The sequence below is a fragment of the Coregonus lavaretus genome, assembly GCF_964263955.1.
Source record: "Coregonus lavaretus genome assembly, chromosome: 33".
Classification (NCBI taxonomy): domain Eukaryota; kingdom Metazoa; phylum Chordata; class Actinopteri; order Salmoniformes; family Salmonidae; genus Coregonus; species Coregonus lavaretus.
The window spans coordinates 6,512,601-6,533,596 of NC_140020.1; the positions used below are offsets into that span (position 1 = coordinate 6,512,601).

The 20,996-nt window shown below is 45.8% G+C and overlaps 1 protein-coding gene across 1 annotated transcript in view; it reads right to left on the reverse strand.

The window, feature by feature from the left end:
• The window catches only part of lpgat1 (lysophosphatidylglycerol acyltransferase 1), an 89,371-nt gene that overhangs the window by 45,447 nt on the left and 22,928 nt on the right, over positions 1-20,996 (reverse strand). The window contains exon 3 of the mRNA XM_084151477.1: positions 10,103-10,221. Within this exon, the coding sequence (XP_084007603.1) occupies positions 10,103-10,221 (119 nt within the window). The remainder of the gene's footprint in view (positions 1-10,102; positions 10,222-20,996) is intronic.

A 20,996-nucleotide genomic window follows, 5' to 3' on the forward strand; every position in this document is an offset into this window, starting at 1 on the left:
TCCGAGGAGCAATACCCACCCAGCCCTTCCCTATTTGGGGTGTAGGCGCGGTCGGAGTCCGCGCCTTTAGGGGGGGGTACTGTCACGCTCTGGCTCCGGGACTGTGTATTTTGAGCCAGGGTGTGTTCATTTGGTTGTGTTTCCTTGTTTGGTCGTGTGACTCCCAATCAGTGGTAACGAGTGTCAGCTGTCGGCTCGTTATCTCTGATTGGGAGCCATATTTAAACTGTCAGTGTTCACCTTAGTGTTGTGGGTTTTTGTTCCTTGTCAGTCATTATAACTGAGGACTTCACGATTCGTCGTTGTTTGTTGTTTTTTTGTAGTGAGTACTTTAATTTAATAAAGTCATGTTCGCTCAACGCGCTGCGCTTTGGTCTCCCTCATTAGACGATCGTGACATAAAGCAACTAAATCGCCACCTCATCCTGTGTGGGATTGCGCAATAAACCTTTGGGTAGACTCTGTACCTCCCAGGAGTCATGTGTATCCCCTGTCGCAGGCGGAGACGGAGGCTATGGAGACATACGTCACTGAGTCCCTGCGCCAGGGGTACATACGTCCCTCCACTTCACCCTCCTCCTCAAGTATCTTTTTTGTGAAGAAGAAAGACGGCGGTCTGCGCCCGTGCATTGACTATCGACCACTAAACAAGGAGACTATTAGATTTAGTTGTCCTCTCCCCCTCATTCCGTCAGTGGTTGAGTCATTGCATGGAGCGCGCTTCTTCACTAAATTAGATCTCAGGAGTGCGTACAACCTGGTGCGTATCCGAGAGGGAGATGAGTGGAAGACAGCATTCAGCACAACCACAGGGTATTATGAATACCTGGTGATGCCCTATGGTTTGATGAATGCTCCCTCAGTCTTCCAGTCCTTTGTCAATGAGGTGTTTCGGGACATGCTTGGTCTCGGTGTAGTGGTCTACATCGATTACATCTTGGTCTATTCCGCTACGTGTGCCGAGCATGTGTCCCTGGTTCGCAAAGTACTGGCCCGACTGTTGGAAAATGACCTTTATGCTAAAGCAGAAAAGTGTATGTTGTTCCAGCAGTCCGTCTCCTTCCTCGGATACTGCATTTCTACCACAGGTGTGGAGATGGAGGGTGACCGCATTGCAGCCGTGCGTAATTGGTCGACTCCAACCACGGTAAAGGAGGTGCAGCGCTTCCTTGGCTTCGCCAACTATTATCTGAGGTTTATCCGGGGCTTTGGCAAGGTCGCAGCTCCCATTACATCGCTGTTGAAGGGTGGGCCGTCCCGGCTCCGCTGGTCTGCTGAGGCTGACAGGGCCTTCAGTAACCTGAGGGAACTGTTTACCTCGGCCCCGGTACTGGCCCACCCCGATCCATCACTACCGTTCGTAGTGGAGGTGGATGCGTCCGAGGTTGGGATGGGAGCAGTCCTGTCTCAACGCTCGGGCACGCCACCCAAGCTCCGCCCCTGTGCGTTCTTCTCAAAGAAGCTCAGCCCGGCGGAGCAGAACTACAGCGTTGGTGATCGGGAGCTGTTGGCTGTTGTCCGAGCTCTGACCGTGTGGAGACATTGGCTCGAGGGGGCGAAACACCCATTCCTCGTCTGGATGGACCACCGTAACCTGGAGTACATCCGGGCAGCGAGGAGGCTGAACCCTCGCCAGGCCAGGTGGGCCCTATTCTTCACCCGTTTTGATTTCACACTGTCATACATTCCGGGTACGAAGAACGTGAAGGCAGACGCACTGTCCCGGCTGTATGATACAGAGGAGAGGCCCAGAGACAATACCCCCATACTGCCGGACTCATGCATTGTGGTGCCGGTAGTATGGGCGATGGACGCGGATATAGCGCAGGCATTACGCACAGATCCATCTCCACCGCAGTGTCCAGCTGGGCTGCAGTACGTGCCTGCGCTTATCTGTGATCGTCTGATCTACTGGGCACACACGTCACCCTCCTCTGGTCACCCAGGTATCAGTCGTACAGTGCGCTGCCTGACCGAAAAGTACTGGTGGCCTACCTTGGCTAAGGACGAGAGGGTGTATGTTTCCTGCTCAGTGTGCGCCCAGAGTAAGGCACCTAGGCACCTCCCAGCGGGTAAGTTAAAACCTTTACCAGTTCCACAACGACCATGGTCTCATTTGAGTGTTGATTTTTTAATTGATCTGCCTCTCTCTCAAGGGAACACCACCATCCTGGTCGTTGTGGACCGCTTTTCGAAGGCATGCCGCCTCCTTCCTCTGCCCGGTCTCCCCATGGCTCTGCAAACTGTGGAGGCCCTGTTTACACACGTCTTCCGGCACTACGGGGTACCAGAGGATATAGTGTCTGACCGAGGTCCCCAGTTCACGTCAAAAGTCTGGAAGGCGTTCATGGAACGTCTGGGAGTCTCGGTCAGCCTGACCTCTGGGTTCCACCCTGAGATTAATGGGCAGGTGGAAAGGGTAAATCAGGATGTGGGTAGGTTCCTGAGGTCCTATTGCCAGGACTGGCCGGGGGAGTGGTCGGTGTTCCTGCCATGGGCAGAATATGCCCAGAACTCCTCTACGAACCTAACGCCATTTCAGTGTGTTTTAGGTTATCAACCGGTTCTGGCACCGTGGCACCAGAGCCAGACCAAAGCTTCTGCAGTGGATGACTGGTTTCGGCGCGCGGAGGAGACGTGGAACGCTGCGCATGTTCACCTCCAAAGTGCCGTGCGTCGTCAGAAGGCCAATGCTGACCGTCACCGCAATGAGGCCCCCGTCTTTGTACCAGGGGATCGGGTCTGGCTCTCGACCCGGAATCTGCCCCTTCGCCTGCCCTGCCGGAAGCTGAGCCCGCGGTTAGTAGGGCATTTCAAAGTCCTGAGGAGAATCAACGAGGTCACATATAGGTTATTACTCTCCCCGATTACCGTATTAACCCCTCATTTCATGTGTCTCTCCTCAGGCCGGTGGTGGCTGGTCCGCTCCAGGAGTCTGAGGTGCGGGAGGTCCCTCCACCTCCTTTGGACATCGAGGGGGCGCCGGCGTACTCTGTCCGTTCCATACTGGATTCGAGGCGCCGGGTGGGGGGGCCTTCAGTACCTTGTGGAGTGGGAAGGGTACGGTCCGGAGGAACGGTGCTGGGTCCCGGTGAGGGATATCCTCGATCCCTCTCTGTTGAGGGACTTCCATCGTCGCCATCCGACTCGCCCTGCTCCGCGTCCTCCTGGCCGTCCCCGAGGCCGGTGTCAGCACTGCTGGAGCTGCGCCTCAAGGGGGGGGGGGGGGGGGGGGTACTGTCACGAATTCAGCCGAGGCTGCCCCTCCTCCTTGCTCGGGCAGGTTTCGGCGTTCGTCGTCACCGGCTTACTAGCCACTACCGCTCCATTTATCATCACTCCATTTGTCTTGTCTTGTCAATCACACACACCTGGTACTCATTCCCTCATTAGTCTGTGTATAAGTGTTCCCTCTGCCCCCTTGTCCTTTGTGAGTGATTGTTCATTGTGAGAGTGAGTAGCTCGGTTGAGCTACTCTTTCCTTGTATGTAGCCAAGGTGTATTTTTCCCTTGTGCTAGTTTCGTTTTGACGCTTGCTGCGCTTTATTCATGTACACTGAATAAACTCTGGATTTCTGTGTTTTACCTCCTGCGCCTGACTCCGTCATTCACACCTCATCACAGAATCACTCACCTCTATGGAGTCAGCAGGAGAGGAGCGCATGCCTGGAATAGTGGCAAGGGTCCAGGAACATTCCACTATGCTGGCCAGCTTGGGGGAAGAGATGGATCGGATTCTTCAGGTCGTCCAACTCCTGGAGAGAAGAGGAACCGATCCGTCGAGACCAGCTGGCCAACCGGATCCAGCCACCTACATCACAGCACCCGGAGGGATCCAGATATCTCGACCACGGGCGTTTGATGGGACGCCGGCTCTATGTCAGGGATTGTATGTAGCCAAGGTGGATTTTTCCCTTGCGCTTTATTCATGTACACTGAATAAACTCTGGATTTCGGTGTTTTACCTCCTGCGCCTGACTCCGTCATTCACACCTCATCACAGGAGTAAAAAGTACATTATTTTCTTTAGGAATGTAGTGAAGTAAAAACATAAAAAAATATAAATAGTAAAGTACAGACACTCCAACAAACTACTTAAGTCGTACTTTAAAGTATTTTTACTTATGTATTTTACACCACTGCCTACCGTTAACCAATCATGTCAATGCGCAGCTATACGGAGCCTTCCGCATTGGTACAACATTTGGGAGGCGCATGGCGTCGCCGTATGGAGATCGATTATGCCTCTGCAAGCCTTTGGATTCTCCGCAATTGCTTCACACCCTCCGTATGGAGCCTCTGGACCGTATTTCCGGATCAAGCATAAATTAGCTTTTACCCTACGAGTTCCTGAGCCTGCTGCTTTTGTGTTCTACCTGATAATGAATTGCCCACACCTGGTGTCCCAGGTCTAAATCAGTTCCTGATTAGAGGGGAACAATACAAAAAAGCAGTGGAACTGGCTTCGAGGTCCAGAGTCGAGTTTGAGAGCTATAGACCGATAAGACCGGTCAAATACATTTACAGCGACTGGTATTTCCATAAATGAATGGGCTAAAAAGCAATATTTTGCTATGGGATTTATTTTTATCCTGGACAATTAGCCAGTGCCAATTTTATTGCCAAATTCCGTTTTTGTTACAAATTAAACCAGAACTATGCATAATGCACATTCACTAATAAACTATTTTTTTCTAGCAGGCATTATAGAACATTAACACAGGTCTCATAAACAAATCTCTTAAGCACAAGCCCACATGCTAGTGAGTAGCCAGCTAATATCTATATTTCAAGTTTTGTCAACTTGGATCTATTTGCTAGCTAACAAGGTAGAACAGTTGAATTGTTATGAACACAACCTTATTTCTCAGAATGAGAACGAGTTGCCAATTCCTTATACACTGCTCCAAAACATAAAGGGAACACTAAAATAACACATCCTAAATCTGAATGAATGAAATAATCTTATTAAATACTTTTTTCTTTACATAGTTGAATGTGCTGACAACAAAATCACACACAAATTATCAATGGAAATCAAATTTATCAACCCATGGAGGTCTGGATTTGGAGTCACACTCAAAATTAAAGTGGAAAACCACACTACAGGCTGATCCAACTTTGATGTAATGTCCTTAAAACAAGTCAAAATGAGGCTCAGTAGTGTGTGTGGCCTCCACGTGCCTGTATGACCTCCCTACAACGCCTGGGCATGCTCCTGATGAGGTGGCGGATGGTCTCCTGAGGGATCTCCTCCCAGACCTGGACTAAAGCATCCGCCAACTCCTGGACATCTGTGGTGCAACGTGGCGTTGGTGGATGGAGCGAGACATGATGTCCCAGATGTGCTCAATTGGATTCAGGTCTGGGGAACGGGCGGGCCAGTCCATAGCATCAATGCCTTCCTCTTGCAGGAACTGCTGACACACTCCAGCCACATGAGGTCTAGCACTGTCTTGCATTAGGAGGAACCCAGGGCCAACCGCACCAGCATATGGTCTCACAAGGGGTCTGAGGATCGCATCTCGGTACCTAATGGCAGTCAGGCTACCTCTGGCGAGCACATGGAGGGCTGTGCGGCCCCCAAAAGAAATGCCACCCCACACCATGACTGACCCACCGCCAAACCGGTCATGCTGGAGGATGTTGCAGGCAGCAGAACGTTCTCCACGGCGTCTCCAGACTCTGTCACGTCTGTCACGTGCTCAGTGTGAACCTGCTTTCATCTGTGAAGAGCACAGGGCGCCAGTGGCGAATTTGCCAATCTTGGTGTTCTCTGGCAAATGCCAAACGTCCTGCACGGTGTTGGGCTGTAAGCACAACCCCCACCTGTGGACGTCGGGCCCTCATACCACCCTCATGGAGTCTGTTTCTGACCGTTTGAGTAGACACATGCACATTTGTGGCCTGCTGGAGGTCATTTTGCAGGGCTCTGGCAGTGCTCCTCCTGCTCCTCCTTGCACAAAGGCGGAGTTAGCGGTCCTGCTGCTGGGTTGTTGCCCTCCTACGGCCTCCTCCACATCTCCTGATGTACTGGCCTGTCTCCTGGTAGCGCCTCCATGCTCTGGACACTACGCTGACAGACACAGCAAACCTTCTTGCCACAGCTCGCATTGATGTGCCATCCTGGATGAGCTGCACTACCTGAGCCACTTGTGTGGGTTGTAGACTCTGTCTCATGCTACCACTAGAGTGAAAGCACCGCCAGCATTCAAAAGTGACCAAAACATCAGCCAGGAAGCATAGGAACTGAGAAGTGGTCTGTGGTCACCACCTGCAGAACCACTCCTTTATTGGGGGGTGTCTTGCTAATTGCCTATAATTTCCACCTGTTGTCTATTCCATTTGCACAACAGCATGTGAAATGTATTGTCAATCAGTGTTGCTTCCTAAGTGGACAGTTTGATTTCACAGAAGTGTGATTGACTTGGAGTTACATTGTGTTGTTTAAGTGTTCCCTTTACTTTTTTGAGCAGTGTATAATTGTGTTGTATGCTTATTGCACATTTATAAAACACAGACTAGACAGCTAGTATAACAGTCTTTGGCTGTGAATCGATACTCCCATTTTAGTAGTGTCTGCGCTGCGCGCAATGTGAGAAGTTGAGACATAAATAGGGTATCATTAGAAATGTTAACTTCTCCTCTATTACAGTAAAATAATGTCTCAAGGTGTCCATATGACCGATTCTGTTGGACCAAACCTGAAATACAAATAGTGAGCTGAAACTGCTTGTCAGGAAGAAATAATCTCTCATCCTTATTGTTGTGAGTAGTGGGGGAGGGGCTTGGTGTATGTGTAAACAGGAAGGTGCACACAGTCTACAGTCATCACAGAAGGAGGGAAGGAGACAAGACCAAAAACACAACATGAGAAGAAGCGGACATAAAACGCTAATAAAAAAGAAAAAAAAACTTGATTAGTGCAATACAGGCATTCTGAATATCGCGCAAAAACATAAATTCATCGAATTAATTAAATATATCGCACAGGCCCAGCCCTACTTTGAGTCATAAAAGTGCATTGAAATTGCTAAGGAACTGTGCACACTTTGGAGAGGTGTGTGGCCCCTTGGAGACACCAGTTAGTCCTCTCAAACTCTTGTCATTTTTGTTGTCTTATGTTGAACCTACCCCACATTTCCAGGATATCACTGAATGTATCCAGGGTATTTTTAGATTTTATCCTCAACAAATGCAGCGAAAAGTACAGTAAATGTAAACTACACGTAAAATCAACAGTAATGTTTGGATTCAGTTTTGTGTCAGGTGAACTGTTGTGTCCTCACCTTTGGTCTAATAATTTCCCCATCTCCAAACTGTTCCCCTTTCAATTGCTACCATGGTTATGCATATGCTTTTCATATTTCTTCTGTAAGAAACATTTCAATTTAGCCCTATCCATACAGGCCAATTCCCATGAATGTAAAAGGTTTAAACACCTTTAACTAGCAAATTTGACATTCCCAAGGGAAACAAAGAAATTCCACTGGATTTGAAATCCAGGCTCAGGTCTTTGGTCATCATCGCTTCTGTCCTTTTACCTTACCAATCATTTACTTTGACACTGTAGAACTGTCATTTTGGGCAAATATGCAAGACAAAAATGACGATATCTTATCTTTGGCAAACACATTCCAGGTAGTGTGTGTCACTGTCGACACTGGATAGTCAGTTAGTCCTGCTGCTACAATGGCTAATTAGTCATATCATTCATCTGATACTCAAGTAATATTATGCAATAATGTTGTGGCTCAGCATAGCTATCTCCATTGGAGAACAGAACTGCTTCAGTGACTATTCCAACCCACACACAACCATCAGCCCACCTCGAGCAGTATATCAAGCAGGATATCACACCCAGACCATAGCCCCGAGACTACCATGCAGCTCCCCCTTGATCAGCCCACAGAGAGCAGGATATCAAGCAGGATATCACACCCAGACCATAGCCCCGAGACTACCATGCAGCTCCCCCTTGATCAGCCCACAGAGAGCAGGATATCAAGCAGGATATCACACCCAGACCATAGCCCCGAGACTACCATGCAGCTCCCTCTTGATCAGCCCACAGAGAGCAGTATATCAAGCAGGATATCACACCCAGACCATAGCCCCGAGACTACCATGCAGCTCCCCCTTGATCAGCCCACAGAGAGCAGTATATCAAGCAGGATATCACACCCAGACCATAGCCCCGAGACTACCATGCAGCTCCCCCTTGATTAGCCCACAGAGAGCAGTATATCAAGCAGGATATCACACCCAGACCATAGCCCCGAGACTACCATGCAGCTCCCCCTTGATCAGCCCACAGAGAGAAGCACGAGATTTGAACTCAGTCAACTTTATAGAGCAGTGGTCACCAACCGGTCGATTGCTCGGGCTGTTGGCGGTAGGTGCACCCGATTCAGCTGCCCTGCGCGCCGGGTAGGCGAATGGTTGCCAGTTTGAACCATTTCATGTGTCTGAAGGTACAAACTCTGCCTTCCCGGCGGGCCCAGAGAGCAAATCAAGTGCACTATAGGCTTACCACTGGCCAATCGGATGGCTCAGATGACCGTGTCTGCAGTAACGTAGCAGGCATAAAAGAAAGCTACAGCAAAGTTGATACTGTGAGATTTCAAAACGTTTAAAACCATGACTATCAACAGTTCCCTTTACTGTGGCACTTGTGATTGAATCAACACAATATTAGCCACTTTCAATGCAACATACCAAAACAAAACGAACTATGCAAGAGATTTTGTTGTAGGCAGAACACATCGGAGTAGGATTCTACTGCATTGACACACACTACTCAGCCCCTACTCTACACAGACCGGTGCAGCATAACCAATCAGAGCTACAGTAGGCCTATATGCAAATAGACTATTGCCATATATGGATCTGTGCCATTTACTTTCAACTGGACTGTGTTTACAGCATGAGCAGTTGTGACTAGATGCGCTTGCTTTGAGATCAAAGCGAGAGCTGCATGTAGCCACGAGTGCACATTTTGTTCATATCTTTTGCTAGTTAGTGAGTTATTAGCTCAGTTATAGATCCTTTGTAGTCAGCAACAGGGGAGTGATTGCTTCCTACAAGAGCACAAAACGTGTACATTTCTAGGCATCTTTGAAAAGCGAGTCAGGTAAAGAGCTTTTTTTGTCTTAAAGGGGCAGTGTTGTATTTTGAGACAGGCTTGAATAAGCGAAGTAGCCAATAGGCAGAGGGTAGCATAATTTGTCTGATTCTCTGTAATAATGGTATGGGAATAATAATGCATTTTATTTTGTAAAGTGGTTTCTTGTATCAAACAACAACATCTTCAGTCACCTTGTCTGAAGGACAAGTGGATAAACAGGTTAATATCAAGCTCTGCATGTTTTTTTTTTCTCCAAAAGCCCTATGGAATGTAGGCCTACATTGACCACCACACACTGGCTGCTACTGTAGTCTGAATGATAGAATAGCTATTTCCATGTTAAAATGTTATGGGATGCATTTTCTCCATTGTTGTTGATAGTAGGTCACTATGGTATGCCTACATTATGATCAAATAGCCACAGTAAAAACAGCAAATTAACTCGGGTACAGCCTCAGTGTTCACAGTAAACACACACTCAGCAGACCTGAAATTTGCTCAGTGCCAGAATGTTTTTTGAGGGAACATTGGTCCCCAGACACCCAATCATCCAACCACATTCCAGACATCCAAGTCAAGTGCCCCTAAGTGGGTTGAAAGAGTTCAATTCAGTACCAGTCAATTCAAGTAATTCAAGACATTTTGTATAGAGAAATAGTCCTACCTCTTACATTTAAGGACATTTTCAACCTGTCACTTCTACATCCGTTAGTTTCATCCCTGAATTCACTTGAAGTGATTCGTAGTCTAGGACAGGGTTTTCCAAACTCAGTCCTGGGGCCCTGTTTTGTTTTTGCCCTAGTACTACACAGCTGACTTAAATAACCAACTCATCATCAAGCTTTGATTATTTGAATCAGCTTTGTAGTGCTAGGGCAAAACCCAAAATGTGCACCCAGGGGGGGGGGGGGGGGGGGCCCGAGGACAGAGTTTGGGAAACCCTGGTCTAGGAGGCTACATGGAGGTGTCTATTACCGTGCCCTTGTCCTGCAGGCACATCATGAGGGTGCACACGTCCCCTGTGGCTTGGTGGTTGACGATGACCATGGCTTCCTCTTCAGAAAGGGGCCTTACGTCGTCGCCCCATTCCATCACTGGAGAAGACGCAACACAAATGAAGTTAGTGGACACATCACAGTGACTGCACTTCACATTACTTCAGAGGATTCATAGCTAGGCCTACATCATATCAAACATCTAATGGCAAATTACAACTAGTAGGCCTACATTTTGGTACAACAAAATGGAATCAGAGTTGTCTTCTCAAGGTGGGAAAAGACCGGTTCAAATTAGACTCTGTGTAATCACATTAGCCAAAAATAGCTTTTCCTTGTGAAAGCCACAGTGTGTCTGAGAGAGTGATAAGCCCTCTATGTTGTGCTGTCATGAGAGAACACACAACCATAACACGACAAAGGAAAGCAACTGAACACTAAAGAGGTACTCTTGACATTTAGCAAATTCTATACTAGTCTTGGAAAGAATGTTTCGCCATTAAGTCAATGCCTAAAAACACCACGCCACTTTGGTTTCAAAATGGACATGGGCCAGTCTTTAGCATTGATGATCATTAAAGTAGATCTCTCTTGGGCTCCATTCTATCCTGGCTGATTTACATTGGCACACTCTATTCAAGAGACGGCCAAACAGACTCCTTCATTAAGCTCGCTAACATGGTGGGTGACAACAATAGGCCTCCCACATAACAAATGGACGAGCTTCTTTTGTTTTTTAACTCAGTTGGACAAGGGTGCGTATTAATAACAGTAGAGCTACCGCTCTGGAAACCTGTAGAGACTTTTGGGGTATCGCTAAAGCCACAGAGTTGGACAAATCAATGGAAGTTTGTGAGTGGAATCCCCCATGGTTCTGGGAGGGTCTTGCTGACTGAGGGCCTGTGTGATGCTAATGCTAGCAGGCCCAGGGGTGCCTAGCTAGAATGTCCTGTTCTGTGGGAAGGCTAGGTTGGTGGAGCGTGCCAAGTTACATTTTCAAGGGATTACTGGCCAAATTAGTCCCAAGAAGTGGACTACGGTACTGGGAATCGGCGATGAAACAGAATATGGCTTAGCTATGGCATGCAAGACCAAAAAACGTAGAAAAAAGATTTAACAACCCACTGGCAGCTGGGTTACCATTGTAGTGCAAATGTGAATAGAAAAGAAAAATATACACATTTGATTGTCCACACAATGTGGTAATTTTCCTTCATGGCTTCATTGGCATCAAACAGTATAAAACACTGTGATGGCATGATAAACATGAAGTGTGTAAGAGTATTTGAGATCTCATCCCTTTCAGTCTTTACGATGACAAGACAGAAAATGTTTGGCCAACGGTAAGATCTCTTCAGACCGTTGCTATGAGATATGACATCTGATCTATATCCAGCAGCCCTGAGGAAACCTTTCATTGATTGTTCTATTCTCTCATCATAATAATGAATATCCACTGGAAAAAAATTTACGCTCAAGTTAGCACAGTCCTCCAATTACATGCTCAAGTTACTCCGTTGAAAAAGGGCACAAGTGATCACTCACTCCTGAAACGAATCGTAGGAAACGGTGTAAGTGTTTATCAAGTGTCAAATCAATCGATTCTGGGAAGATTTCCAATTGCGATATTAGCTACACACAGACATATGAAATCCAACCCTACTACTGTTTAAATAACATTAAGTACAGCTTAGGCTAACCATAACAGTATCACCACAAAGACGAAGAAAGGATGAGAGTTGTGAGTCACGTCCTGTACATCTGGCAGCACACTCAACAAATTGTGTACAGGACCTGGTCGCAGGCTGATTTCATGGTAAGAATAGTGACAAGCAAAATAGAAGCAACTCATTGTCACCGCTTTGTAGTCTTTACACAGAAAACTATGCTAGCCCATCGATCAAAATTCATGACAACTTCAGGCGAACATGCTTCGTCCATGGCTCATCCCATTCAGATACCATGTTGACTTGGATTACAAAAAACTATTACAGTAATCTAAAATGAACTGATTGACTGAGAAATGATCTGACAAATTGACAAGCAAAGTTGAAAGTGTGGGAGTGCTTGGACGCCCATACAAAGTCTCCTGAGTGGCGCAGTGGTCTAAGGCACTGCATCGCAGTGCTAACTGTGCCACTAGAGATCCTGGTTCGAATCCAGGCTCTGTCGCAGCCGGCCGCGACCGGGAGACTCATGGGCGGCGCACAATTGGCCCAGCGTCGTCCAGGGTAGGGGAGGCAATGGCCGGCAGGGATGTAGCTCAGTTGATAGAGCATGGCGTTTGCAACGCCAGGGTTGTGGGTTCGATTCCCACGGGGGGCCAGTATAAAAAATATATACAGTGGGGAGAACAAGTATTTGATACACTGCTGATTTTGCAGGTTTTCCTACTTACAAAGCATGTAGAGGTCTGTAATTTGTATCATAGGTACACTTCAACTGTGAGAGACGGAATCTAAAACAAAAATCCAGAAAAATCACATTGTATGATTTTTAAGTAATTCATTTGCATTTTATTGCATGACATAAGTATTTGATACATCAGAAAAGCAGAACTTAATATTTGATACAGAAACCTTTGTTTGCAATTACAGAGATCATACGTTTCCTGTAGGTCTTGACCAGGTTTGCACACACTGCAGCAGGGATTTTGGCCCACTCCTCCATACAGACCTTCTCCAGATCCTTCAGGTTTCGGGGCTGTCGCTGGGCAATACAGACTTTCAGCTCCCTCCAAAGATTTTCTATTGGGTTCAGGTCTGGCGACTGGCTAGGCCACTCCAGGACCTTGAGATGCTTCTTACGGAGCCACTCCTTAGTTGCCCTGGCTGTGTGTTTCGGGTCATTGTCATACTGGAAGACCCAGCCACGACCCATCTTCAATGCTCTTACTGAGGGAAGGAGGTTGTTGGCCAAGATACATGGCCCCATCCATCCTCCCCTCAATACGGTGCAGTCGTCCTGTCCCCTTTGCAGAAAAGCATCCCCAAAGAATGATGTTTCTACCTCCATGCTTCACGGTTGGGATCGTGTTCTTGGGGTTGTACTCATCCTTCTTCTTCCTCCAAACACGGCGAGTGGAGTTTAGACCAGAAAGCTCTATTTTTGTCTCATCAGACCACATGACCTTCTCCCATTCCTCCTCTGGATCATCCAGATGGTCATTGGCAAACTTCAGACGGGCCTGGACATGCGCTGGCTTGAGCAGGGGGACCTTGCGTGCGCTGCAGGATTTTAATCCATGACGGCGTAGTGTGTTACTAATGGTTTTCTTTGAGACTGTGGTCCCAGCTCTCTTCAGGTCATTGACCAGGTCCTGCCGTGTAGTTCTGGGCTGATCCCTCACCTTCCTCATGATCATTGATGCCCCACGAGGTGAGATCTTGCATGGAGCCCCAGACCGAGGGTGATTGACCGTCATCTTGAACTTCTTCCATTTTCTAATAATTGCGCCAACAGTTGTTGCCTTCTCACCAAGCTGCTTGCCTATTGTCCTGTAGCCCATCCCAGCCTTGTGCAGGTCTACAATTTTATCCCTGATGTCCTTACACAGCTCTCTGTTCTTGGCCATTGTGGAGAGGTTGGAGTCTGTTTGATTGAGTGTGTGGACATGTGTATTTTATACAGGTAACGATGTTCAAACAGGTGCAGTTAATACAGGCAATGAGTGGAGAACAGGAGGGCTTCTTAAAGAAAAACTAACAGGTCTGTGAGAACCGGAATTCTTACTGGTTGGTAGGTGATCAAATACTTATGTCATGCAATAAAATGCAAATGAATTACTTAAAAATCATACAATGTGATTTTCTGGATTTTTGTTTTAGATTCCGTATCTCACAGTTGAAGTGTACCTATGATAAAAATTACAGACCTCTACATGCTTTGTAAGTAGGAAAACCTGCAAAATCGGCAGTGTATCAAATACTTGTTCTCCCCACTGTATGTATTCACTAACTGTAAGTCGCTCTGGATAAGAGCGTCTGCTAAATGACTAAAATGTAAATGTAAAACATTTTTGGCTTGCTACTTCATAAACCCTGGTGAATTTCGATGATTCAAAGTGCTCGGCCGAGACAAAGGCCTCCGTTCAACACGGCTTCTGTGGAGACGTTTCACTCCTCATTGTCGTTGAGCACTGTTGGACATTGTGAATCACCACCACTTGAGAGCCTCAAATCCCTGGTGAATAACAATGGCTTCTAATCAGGCCTTTCTCTTTCCAAGAGGTTCCTTTTCTGATGCATCTTAGCCCCTCTTCAGGGAATGGGTCCTGACCTTGCTGTGTCATGGGCCCTCAAAGGGCTTATTCCCCCCAACAAAACCCTCTTGATTGAGACAATCAATGAGGGTTGGCCAAGTTTTCCAAATGATGGCGATAAGACAGTGTCTCACATGACTTTAGGGCTATCCACACAAAAATAAACTATGTAAATTTAGGGAGCGGCACATCTCAGAAATGAAATGAAAAAACCGTAAAAGCGTCACTGTGGCTTCTGTGCTGGCAGTTAGGCTTATTTACACGTCAGGCTACTGCTTGCCTTTCTGTTGGTGCATTTTCATATTCAAATACACATACAACTGTTCCATTGTACATATAACTGAGCATGTGACATCAGGGTGGGAAATGAACGTTTTGGTCCACCAGCCACTGTGGCAGGTAGATGAAGAAATCTTTATACCATCCACTCACATATTTTTATTTTCTCCATTTTATTACACTAGAAATTACAAATAACGGATGAGCATGGTTTGTAATGTTTCTAAAACAAGAAATCTATTACTAGTAAGAAGAAGTAATGTGGTATATTTCTCAATTCAATTACATTTCTGTGACCAGTCTTTTAACCAATGTATCTTAAAATAAATAATTTAGATACAATAGATATAAAGCAGATGAACAGTTCTAAAAATGAACATCAACAATCAACAGTGCTAAAGTTGGTTGCCAACCACCATATAAAGTCCAAAGAAGAAGAAGAAGCCTGGAGGAGAGAACTAGAAACTCATTCAGTTTACCCTGTTATCTGTGGATGAATTGTCAGAGTAGAGGACCTTGTGCATTTCAGGTAAATTAACAACCCAATGTTTAGATCCCAGGACAAATTAGCTAGCAACAGCAAGCTAGCTAGCTAACTTGCCATTCATGTTTAATGGTTTTCGACCTGTCCCGAAGTTAATATAGTTAGTTCAGAGTTCGTTTTGATATTTCAACCTGCGTGTCCTGATCGCGTCTGGTGTGGGTGGACAAAATCAACATGCGCGCGATGGTGGACGCACGCGCGGTCAAGTCAGCATGTTAAGCTAGCTATTTTTTAAGTTCAGGGCTCTATGCTGAAACGTTTTACAAGGATACATAAGTTGAAATGTAGGGGCACACAAATAAATGTAGGCCCACAATGAAAGTAGTTGAGCGTTAAATGATCAGAAATTACTAAAAGTTAATGAATAAAAGGTTTTGGATTGTTCCACGCTCAATCAAGCACAATGCACCCCCAAATATTTTTGTCATTAGTAGAGACAAAATGTTCAGCTGCCCCTTTAAGGGGTGGGCCGTTAACGTGGTAACGGGGCACTCCATGTCTGTCAGAGATGAGAATCTCGATGTCTCGATGTAACGATGTAACTAGCCAAGAAACACGAGGACAAAGTCACACTTTAATAGCCTTTCAGGTTAATTAGACTAACTTCTACATTTGGGCTTTATATAAAAAATAAAAATAACTGTTCCCAAATGCTCTGTGTGACCACCCGCCAATGTGGCTGGTGAAATAGACATTCTTACCTGCCAATGTCAAAATCTACCCTCATTTGGCGGGTGGCAGGTGTTAATTACCCATCCTGTGTGACATCTTCAACATCTTATGCCAATATCAACTTCAGCCCAATAGCAGACAGGTTTATCTAGTCTACCTATCATGCAAACATCAACATTTTTTTGTTGTTGAAATGTCTGAATGAGTATAGTGGAAAAAAGCAACAACTCGTTTGCCAGCCCTCGATTCATTCCCACCTCAGGAAAGTCATTCTAATCCCCATTAGAATAGGAGTCGAGAGCAAGCAGTATGACAAAATGACAGATCTCCTTCACTCTTGTGGGCCCCCAAGTCCCCTAGAAGGGTTGATGAATGTCACGCAGCCATACCTCCATCATTGAGTGCTGATGTCCATTGTGTGGAGTAAGAGGAATACGTGATATTAGAGAGAGAGAGACAGGTCATCTACAACAGGGATGTCATGGATCATTCATTAGGGAAGTTGTCTGAGAAATGGCACAGCAAACCCAGCAGAATGATAGTGGAGTCCAAGGAAAGTTTTTAATCCGGTAACGGGGGTTGGATAAACGGTGTTCCGCTGACCTTGTCACCCCCCCCCCCCCTTTCTTCTGGCTCTCTTTCTCTCTCGCTCTCTCAGGGAGAGTGGTGATTTCGCAAGACACTCGACCCTCTTCTCCAGTATATTAACATGGACGCATTCTCGTCCTCTCTCAGTGAGGTTACAGAAGAGGCATCATTATGCCATTTCCTGTGACTCACTTCCTGTGTCAGGGTATTTAGAAGTATGCAGTCAGTAACACTTAAAAATAGAAATTGGAAAGAATATTGGAAAATCAATGACTGCTTTGACTTCAATACAAATGCCATTTCACTCATACATTAAAAACAAATTACTGTAATTGCTTGATGCCTTTACCCATAAAGCGATAATTTTTCAATCAGTACATTTGTATGAATTAACATGGGGGCTATCACAGAAATAATTTGTGCAAAGTAGACTGGGGTCAATGTTCATAGTTGCAGGACAGGACAATGCAGCCAACTCTCGGGATGAATAAATAGGACTAGAGACCCAAATCAGGTCAGGATCACCACGTCCTGCTACAGATTAAATACTGCCCATTGTCACCAGCCCAGGCATACCCAGGCAGAATTTATGTCAATTCCACATTTCTAAACAAATGGGTTTCAATTTCAATCTAATATAGGCAACTAGAGCCTGCTTGTTGACAACATTACAATGAATATATTTGGGTAAAAATACAAGGTCAACATTTCTAATCATGAGTCAGTTTAGAGGCACACAGGATATGATCTTCCAGCATTCTATTCTAGCGAAAAAAAAGAAATGGAAAAAAAAAAAGCAATAAGATCACTGCATGCCACTGTTCTGTGAGGCTGAAATCTGATCATACATCCTCAGCTAAGATAATAGTTGCTCTAAAGACTTAAAAGTTACCATCTTGAATCTTTTCCACTGGACCAGCCAGTCATTGGCTGCCCTGTTAGTGGCAACCCAATCCCACCCTCCCGCCCTACACGGGCACCCGTCTCGGCCTACTAGGGCTAGGGCTGGGCGATATATCCAACGTTTTTGAAAGCCAAGTTAACAAAACAGATCACCGACCATTTCAAATTTACATTTACGTCAAATCCCACCGTACCTTCTCCGCTATGCAATCCGGTTTCCGAGCTGGTCATGGGTGCACCTCAGCCACGCTCAAGGTCCTAAACGATATTATAACCGCGATCGACAATAGACAGTACTGTGCAGCAGTCTTCATCGACCTGGCCAAGGCTTTCGACTCTGTCAACCACCGCATTCTTATTGGCAGACTAAATAGCCTTGGTTTCTCTAATGACTGCCTCGCCTGGTTCACCAACTACTTCTCAGTGTGTCAAATCGGAGGGCCTGTTGTCTGGACCTATGGAAGTCTCTATGGGCGTGCCACAGGGTTCAATTCTTGGGCCGACTCTTTTCTCCGTGTATATCAATGATGTCGCTCTTGCTGCTGGTGACTCTCTGATCCACCTCTACGCAGACGACACCATTTTGTATACATCTGGCCCTTCATTGGACGCTGTGTTAACAAACCTCCAAACGAGCTTCAATGCCATACAACACTCCTTCAGTAGCCTCCAACTGCTCTTAAACACTAGCATGCTCTTCAAATCGAACGCTGCTGGCACCCGCCCACCTGACTAGAATCACTACTCTCGACGGGTCTGACCTAGAGTATGTGGACAACTACAAATACCTAGGTGTCTGGTTAGACTGTAAACTCTCCTTCCAGATTCACAATAAGCATCTCCAATCCAAAGTTAAATCTAGAATCGGCTTCCTATTTCGCAACAAAGCCTCCTTCACTCATGCTGCCAAACATGCCCTCGTAAAACTGACTATCCTACTGATCCTTGACTTCGGCGATGTCATTTACAAAATAGCCTCCAACACTCTACTAAATTGGATGTAGTCTATCACAGTGGCATCCGTTTTGTCACCAAAGCCCCATATACTACCCACCACTGTGACCTGTACGCTCTTGTTGGCTGGTCCTCAGTACATATCCGTCGCCAAACCCACTGGCTCCAGGCCATCTATAAATCACTGCTAGGCAAATCTCCGCCTTATCTTAGCTCATTGGTCACCATAGCAACACCCACCCATAGTATGCGCTCCAGCAGGTACAGTGGGGAGAACAAGTATTTGATACACTGCCGATTTTGCAGGTTTTCCTACTTACAAAGCATGTAGATGTCTGTAATTTTTATCATAGGTACACTTCAACTGTGAGAGACAGAATCTAAAACAAAAATCCAGAAAATCACATTGTATGATTTTTAAGTAATTAATTTGCATTTTATTGCATAACATAAGTATTTGATCACCTACCAACCAGTAAGAATTCCGGGTCTCACAGACCTGTTAGTTTTTCTTTAAGAAGCCCTCCTGTTCTCCACTCATTACCTGTATTAACTGCACCTGTTTGAACTCGTTACCTGTATAAAAGACACCTGTCCACACACTCAATCAAACAGACTCCAACCTCTCCACAATGGCCAAGACCAGAGAGCTGTGTAAGGACAGCAGGGATACAATTGTAGACCTGCACAAGGCTGGGATGGGCTACAGGACAATAGGCAAGCAGCTTGGTGAGAAGGCAACAACTGTTGGCGCATTTATTAGAAAATGGAAGAAGTTCAAGATGACGGTCAATCACCCTCGGTCTGGGGCTCCATGCAAGATCTCACCTCGTGGGGCATCAATGAACATGAGGAAGGTGAGGGATCAGCCCAGAACTACACGGCAGGACCTGGTCAATGACCTGAAGAGAGCTGAGACCACAGTCTCAAAGAAAACCATTAGTAACACACTACGCCGTCATGGATTAAAATCCTGCAGGGCACGCAAGGTCCCCCTGCTCAAGCCAGCGCATGTCCAGGCCCGTCTGAAGTTTGCCAATAACCATCTGGATGATCCAGAGGAGGAATGGGAGAAGGTCATGTGGTCTGATGAGACAAAAATATAGCTTTTTGGTCTAAACTCCACTCGCCGTGTTTGGAGGAAGAAGAAGGATGAGTACATCCCCAAGAACGCCATCCCAACCGTGAAGCATGGAGGTGGAAACATCATTCTTTGGGGATGCTTTTCTGCAAAGGCGACAGGACAACTGCACCGTATTGAGGGGAGGATGGATGGGGCCATGTATCGCGAGATCTTGGCCAACAACCTCCTTCCCTCAGTAAGAGGGAAGGAAACCTGAAGGATCTGGAGAAGGTCTGTATGGAGGAGTGGGCCAAAATCCCTGCTGCAGTGTGTGCAAACCTGGTCAAGACCTACAGGAAACGTATGATCTCTGTAATTGCAAACAATGGTTTCTGTACCAAATATTAAGTTCTGCTTTTCTGATGTATCAAATACTTATGTCATGCAATAAAATGCAAAATAATTACTTAAAAATCATACAATGTGATTTTCTGGATTTTTGTTTTAGATTCCGTCTCTCACAGTTGAAGTGTACCTATGATAAAAATGACAGACCTCTATATGCTTTGTAAGTAGGAAAACCTGCAAAATCGGCAGTGTATCAAATACTTGTTCTCCCCACTGTATATCTCACTGGTCATCCCCAAAGCCAACACCTCCTTTGGCCGCCATTCCTTCCAGTTCTCTGCTGCCAATGACTGGAACTAACTGCAAAAATCTCTGAAGCTGGAGACTCTTATCTCCCTCACTAACTTTAAGCATCAGTTGTCAGAGCACCTTACCGATCACTGCACCTGTACACAGCCGTTCTGAAATTAGCCCACTCAACTACCTCATCCCCATATTGTTATTTATTTTGCTCATTTGCACCCCAGTATCTCTATTTGCACATCATCTCTTGCACATCTATCATTCCAGTGTTAATACTAATTGTAATTATTTTGCACTATGGCCTATTTATTGCCTTACCTCCATAACTTGCTACATTTGCACACACTGTATATAGATTTTCTGTTGTATTTTTGACTTTATGTTTTGTTTTACCCCATAGGTAACTCTGTGTTGTTGTTTTTATTGCACTGCTTTGCTTTATCTTGGCCATGTCGCAGTTGTAAATGAGAACTTGTTCTCAACTGGCTTACCTGGTTAAATAAAGGTTAAATTAAAAAATACAATAAATATCGAATTAAGTAGATTAATTCACATGTATGTTTTTGCGCGATATGCCTGTATTGCAGAAACTAGTTTTTTTTTGTATTTTTTGTTTTTATGAGCGTTTATGTCCGCTTGTTCTCATGTTGTCTTTTTGGTCTCACCTCGTTCGCTCCTTCTGTAATGTGTAGACCCCCCCCATTTACACCAGAGATCTGTATATAATGATGAGATGTTCATGTCTCTGCCCTAACAATGGGAGTCGTTGTCCCAAAGGCAGCAAGGCAGGCGAAAAGGTTAAAAATAAGTGCATAAAAACACATTGGGCTTATTTTGGCGAGAGTGAAACCTCTCGCTTCACCTCTTTCTCCCAAGCCCCTCTCACAACTAGGGCTGTGGCGGTCACGAAATTTGGTCAGCTGGTGATTGTCAAGCAAATAACTGTCGGTCTCACGGTA